A 6,867-nucleotide genomic window follows, 5' to 3' on the forward strand; every position below is an offset into this window, starting at 1 on the left:
TATATATATATATATATATATATATATATATATATGTACATATAAATATACATAAGTACATATATACATGTATACATATATATATACATATATATACACATATATATATATATGAATATACATGTACATATATTTATATACGTGCATTTTCTATGTATACACATACACATGTGTGTGTGTGTGTGTGTACATATGCATGCATACAAACACACACACACACACACACACACACACACACACACACACATGCAAATGTGTGTGTGATTTGTGTGTTTGTCTTTGTTTGACTTATTCATCTAGCTGTGTACACAGAAGATCATTTCATTCTTCCACTTCAAAGAGTGACAGCGGCAACAACTGTCCATTTCAGAGAAAAATATTTTCTTTCCATCTTTCTTTCTTTCCTTCTTTCTTTCTTTCTTTCTTTCTTTTTCAAAAAATGATTCAAAGATATGAAAATAACTAAGTTATAAAGTAATAGAATCTTCCATTGGTTTTAATGTTCTCTTTGGGAATTGTTCTAGAGCTGCCGAAATCTCTTGAATGCATTAACTGTGCTGAACCGGCACTGAAAGAAAAATAGAAAAAGGAGGAGGAGGAAGAATATACATAAAAATCAATCATTTTTTGTTCTGTTGAAATTATGGTTGCAGAAGAAAGGAATATGAAGGTGTGTGGGGAAGGCATGGCATCAGAATATTCGGCAAAAGTTTATTTGTCTTCCTAAGATTTCCATTTCTGCTTTTGGTTTTGTAGTTCTGTAAATATATGAACTTGGTTAAAGGAGATTTAGACTCACCTTTGTCAGGACTCTAGGACTCGTAGTGTATCAGTGATTTGAAACCAACCTGCTAGATAGCCAGACAGACATCACAGCCTAACCACATTAGTTTCACATGATCGGTCTCTTAAGCAACAAATCAGCTTCAAGCTGATTGAATTTTTTGAATTTTCTCCATGTGTCCTGTAAAAAGTGGGTTTTAGCAGTAATCGCAGAATGTTGAGGCAGCCGTATATTGTATTTTCATTCATGCCACATCCAATCGATTAAGACAAATGGCTGATAGTAGACTGAATTGGGCATTGGTCTGTCGCTGGGTTAATTTGCCCAGATATTGCTGAAACCCTTCTGGAAATTAGTAGACTGGAACGACATGAATTGAAGTGTTTTGCACAAGATCACAATGCGCTGCCCTGTCTAGGAATTTAAACCATGTTCTTACAATTGTGAATACAAAAAAACTCAATGCCCTGTCTGGGAAACGAAACCAGGGAACTGAAAAGAAGGTGGCGTTTTATGGATCCTGGGATCCATAAGATTTGAGCGAACCTTGTTCCCATGGCATGTGAGTGACTGACGTTACATTACTCAACCCCCACCCCTAAATGCGACATTGGTCTATTGCAGGGTTAATTTGCCCAGTTATCGCTGGAACCCATTTACAGCTGTGTGGACTGGGGCAACATAAAATGAAGCGTTTTGCTCAAGAACTCAATGCGCTGTCCTGTATGGGAATTAAAACTGCAATCTTACAGTCCTGAGTACATCATCCTAACCATTAGGCCATGTGCCTTCTTCCATCTATTGTTGGAAGCCATTTACAGTTGAGTGGACTGGTGCAGTGTGAAATGAAGTGCTTTCTTCAGGAACACAATACAATGCACTGCCCGGTTGTGGAATCAGAACCATGGAACTCTAAAGAAGTTGGGATTTGGGTCTCTGATCAGTCCTGTGACTCATGAAGCCAGTGTTTAACTCGGTGAACAAACAACTAAGATTACCATTCTTGGCTCCACTGAACAGGGTTCTGGTCCATTGTAGGATTGTGTTAACTTGCCTGGGACTAATTTCTAGTTGGTTGGACTGGAGCTACATGAAAAGAAGTGTTTCGCTCAAGAATACAAAGCACTGTTCAGTCTGCAGATTGAAAGCATGGAGCTGAAAAGAAGGTGGGGTTTAGGTCCAATATGAGCCCTACGACTCATAAAGTTCGAGCAAACTCAGTTTTCATGGCATGTGAATAACTGACATTGCAACACTCAACTCTACCCTTGACTGGGATGCTGGTCTGTCGCAGGGTTAACCTGCTCAGCTATTGCCGGAACTGAAGCAATGTGAAATGAAATGTTTAGCTCAAGAATGCATTGGAATGCACTGACTCATCTGGGAACATCTACATGGTCATTTGGCCTGTTAAAAATAGCAGCAAAAAAAAAACATCGTTATCAACCGCAGGAGTGGCTGTGTGGTAAGTAGCTTGCTCACCAACCACATGGTTCTGGCTTCAGTCCCACTGCGTGGCACCTTGGGCAAGTGTCTTCTACTATAGCCTCAGGCTGACCAAAGCCTTGTGAGTGGATTTGGTAGACGGAAACTGAAAGAAGCCCGTCATATATATATATATATGTATATATATGTATGTGTGTGTATATGTTTGTGTGTCTGTGTTTGTCCCCCCCAACATCGCTTGAGAACCGATGCTGGTGTGTTTACATCCCCGTAACTTAGTGGTTCAGCAAAAAGAGACCGATAGAATAAGTACTAGGCTTACAAAGAATAAGTCCTGGGGTTGATTTGCTCGACAAAAGGCGGTGCTCCAGCATGGCTGCAGTCAAATGACTGAAACAAGTAAAAGAGTAACCCCTGTACATTACTGTGTCGAGTGCTAGAACTTGTAGGGCCCGATTTTCATGGCAGATAAGTGATCCAGATCACAACAGTCCACCCTCAATAGGATGCCAGTCCATGGCAGGGTCATTCATTTAGAGCTGAGTAGTGGTTGAATGGAATGAAGTGTTTTGCTCAAGAATGCAATGCACTGCCCAGTTTGGGAACATCTATGTGGTCATTCGGACTGCTAGAAATAGCAGCAAAAATTATCTGAGTTTGAGGAAGTATAGGGCCAGTTACTCAGTTTCCATGGTGACTGAGTGATCTAGATTGCAACATTCCTCCTTGAATGGAGCACTGGTCCCTTGCAGGGTTGTTCATTTTGCTAGCTGAGGGAACTGGAGCAACATGAAATGAAGTGTTTTGCTCAAGAACACAATGTGTCACCTGACCTGAGAACACTGTAGTGTACAGGGGTTGGTAATGATTTTTTTTTGCTGCTATTTCTAGCAATCCAAATGACCACATAGCTGTTCCTGTGTCAAGTCCTAGAACTCATAGGGCCCTGTTTTTATGACAGATAAGTGACCCAGGTCACAACATTCCACCCTCAACAGGATGCCAGTCCATGGCAGGGTCATTCATTTATAGCTGAGTAGTGGTTGAACATACTGGAGCAACATGGAATGAAAGTGTTTTGCTCAAGAACACCAATGCACTGACCCATCTGGAAATTGAAATCATGCAACTTTAAGAATATAGCATGTCACCTGGTCTGAGAATCGAAATTATGAAACTGAAAAGAAGAGGGTGGGATTTAAGTTAGTCCTTAATTCTAGGACTCATAAGGTTTCAGCTCACCTGGTTGCCATGGCATATAAATCTGAGATTACAGCACTCAATCGACCCACCCCAGAATGTACAGAGATAACTTCTCAGCTGTTATTAGAACCCATTTATATTCGAATGAACTTGAGTGACATGAAATGAAAAATTTTACTCAAGAACACAATACAATGCACCGTCTGATCTTGTGATTTTGTGTGCAACTCCCTGACCATTAGGTCCATGTACCTGCTGGAACTATTTTTATAATTGACTGGAGGAAGACTGAGGACTTGATGGAGATGCTGGGGTTGGAGGAATAGGTGGAACAGCTGGCAAGGGTGATTGGAGTATGGTGGTATGGACATGTGTTGAGGAGCATGTTCTAAGGAGGGTGCTTGAGTTTGAGGTAAATGGATCACAAAAGCGAGATAGACTGAGGAAAACGTGGAGGGGGACAGGTAGAGGAGGAGATTGGGAGGGTTGGCTTGAGAAGGGAGGATACCCGAAACTGGGTGAGATGGTGTGAGGGTGGTTGCTATGGCATTGAAGTAGATCCAGCCACCCCCGTTAACTGGGACAAAACCCAGATTTAAAACAATGGATGATGATACTGATGATGATGGACTGGAGCAATGTAAAATCCACTGCCTTATCTGGGAATTGAAATCGTGACCTTACAATCCTGTGTACAACACACTAACCACTATGACACGCTCCTTCTCCCAGTTATTATTTGAGCACATATATAGTCGAGTGAACTGAAGCAATGTGATATAGAAGTGTTTTGAAGAAGAACACAACACAGCGACCATTCTGGGAATTGAAACCATAATCTTATAATCATGAGGGCAAAAAAAGAGTGAACCCTTCAGTCATGAGTGACCATGGGATTTCGCCTAGAAAGTTACCCTTGGAGGCACAAGTCTGGGCAAGGTTGTTTATAGAAGGCCAGCAGTCGCCCATGCATACCAGCCTCCACTCTCCATGCCATCGATGTTATCCAAGGGAAAGGTAAAGGGGCCGATACAGCTTGGCACCAATAATGCTGCAACTCATTTCTACAGCTGAGTGAACTGGAGCAACGTGAAATAAAGTGTCTTACTCAAGAACACAATATACAGCGCAGTTCAGAAATCGAACTCACAACATCACGATCATAAGCTTGATGCTCTAACCACTGAGCCATGCGCCTTCACAATCACGAGGGTAACACCCTAACCATTAAGCTGTGTGCCTTCTCTCAGCTATTGTCGGGACTCACTTACAGCTGAGTGAACTGGAACGGCATGAAATGAAGCATTTAGCACAAGAACGCAATGCACTGCCCTGTCTAGGAATCGAACCTGTGTTCTTACAGTCATCAGTACAACACCCTTAACCAATAAACCACGCTCCTTTTCCCAGCTTTTACTTGAACCCATTTATAGGGAAGTGGACTGAAGCAACATGAAATAAACTACCACAATCACCACCACCACCATCACCACTACTAGTGCTGCTGCCACTACTACTACGACCACCACCACCACCACTACTACTACTACTACTACTAATACCACTATGGTGGTTATGAAGACAACTACCACCACCATCACTACTACGACGGCTTACACCCCTGACTACTACTACCACTACCACCATCACTACTACTAATACTACTATTACTACCTCTGTTGCTGCAATAGGAAGTAAGCAAATGAGGGAGCACCTACATGGTCAGTCAATCAGCTAGAAATAGTAGCCAAATCTCCCTCAAAAATCACACATTAAATTTTTAAAATAAATGACACATTAGATAACATAGTCAAAATAGAATGCCTAAAGGAAAACAGATGGGATTGTCATGCCTGAAATGTCTGTAGGGGTCTAAACAACAACAAGGCATGGGTGAAAGGATATTTACCAGAATCCCATAATTTTTTACCCAAATCTTTAACTTACACAGATAAGCTTCCAGTGGGTGTATATATTTCAGTTTCAAGAGGATGTATAACTCTTTTCTGAGAATGTGTATAATTCTTTTTCAACAAGTTGTATAATTCTTGTCGAGTGTTTATAATTCTTCTTCCAGAGTGTGTATAATTCTTTTTCAAAAGGTTGTATAATTCTTCTTCCAGTGTGTTTATAATTCTTCTTCCTGAAGATGTATAATTCTTCTTCCAGTGAATGCATAACTCTTCCAATGAATGTATAATTTTTTTACCAGAGTGTGTATAATTTTTATCCCAGAGAGTGTTTAATTCTTCTTCAAGGGTCTGTATAACTCTTTCACCAGTGAGTGTATAGTTATCCTTACAGAGCGTGTATATTTTTTCTCCTAGAGAGTATATCATTCTTATTCCCAAAAGCATATAATTTTTCCTCCAGAGAGCATGTATAATTGTTCTTCCAGAAATTGTATAATTTTTCTCCCAGAGGGTGTATACAATTTTTCCACAAAAGCTATACAGTTCTTCCACGGAGTGTATAATTCTTTTTCCATTGTATGTATAATCCTTCTTTAAGAGCGTGTATAATTCTTCTTCCAGTGAGTGTATAATTGTTTTTCCTGAGAGTGTATGATTCATCTTCAAAATCTATAATTCTTTTCAAGTGTGTGTATACAGAGCATGTATAATGTCTTCCATAGAGAGTGTATGATTTTTATTCCATGGAGGGTGTATAATTATTCTTCAAAAGACTGTATAAACCTTTCACAAAGCATATAATTGTCCTTCCAGAGAGAGTATATAAGAGAGTGTAGTTCTTCTTCAAGAAAGAGTGTATAAGTCTTCTAAAAGGCATAAACACTCTTCAACAGAGTGTATAATTTTTCTAGAAAGTAAATATTTTTCCAGAAGGTGCATAAATCTTTTGCCAGAATGTGTATAATTCTTCTAGAGAGAATGTATATTTCTTATTCAAGAGAGTGTTTTATTCATCTTCAAGAGAGCATATACATTTCTTCCTCAAGAGAGTGTTTAATTCATCTTCAAGAGAGTGTATATAATTCTTCTTCAACAAAGAGTGTACAATTCTTCTTTAAGAGGGTAAATAATTCTTCTACTTGAAGAGAGTATGAATATAAAATGCAGAATCTGGTCTACAAAATTACAGGAATATCAGAGAGAGAGAGGGAGAGAGAGAGAACAAGCCTTATATGTTATATAGTATATTTCATTTATTATTTCTCATTTATTTTATAGGAGGCTTTTTATGACCAGTGGCATTGTTAGTTCTTGGTCTCCAATGAGCCAATCACTGGTTGGCTGGAATTTATGATGGTGAGAGTGACAAGGAAATGTTTGTGCATTTTACTGAGAATAAATATCACACAGGGTATTTTTGTTCAAATGCACAGGTTTATCAGATTTCTTGGTGTTATTTATAACTTACAGCTGCACTGTTACACCCACCACACACACATTTCTGTATATATATATATATAT

General features: G+C 39.4%; 1 protein-coding gene across 1 annotated transcript in view; it reads right to left on the minus strand.

The window, feature by feature from the left end:
• Positions 1-6,605, minus strand: part of LOC106880346 (uncharacterized) — an 8,859-nt gene extending 2,254 nt beyond the window's left edge. Inside the window, exon 1 of the mRNA XM_014930230.2 lies at positions 5,381-6,605. Coding sequence (XP_014785716.1) covers positions 5,381-6,006 — 626 coding nt within the window. The 5' untranslated portion in view covers positions 6,007-6,605. The remainder of the gene's footprint in view (positions 1-5,380) is intronic.
• Positions 6,606-6,867: the final 262 nt, after the last annotated feature.

This window comes from Octopus bimaculoides, chromosome 27, assembly GCF_001194135.2.
Source record: "Octopus bimaculoides isolate UCB-OBI-ISO-001 chromosome 27, ASM119413v2, whole genome shotgun sequence".
Lineage (NCBI taxonomy): Eukaryota > Metazoa > Mollusca > Cephalopoda > Octopoda > Octopodidae > Octopus > Octopus bimaculoides.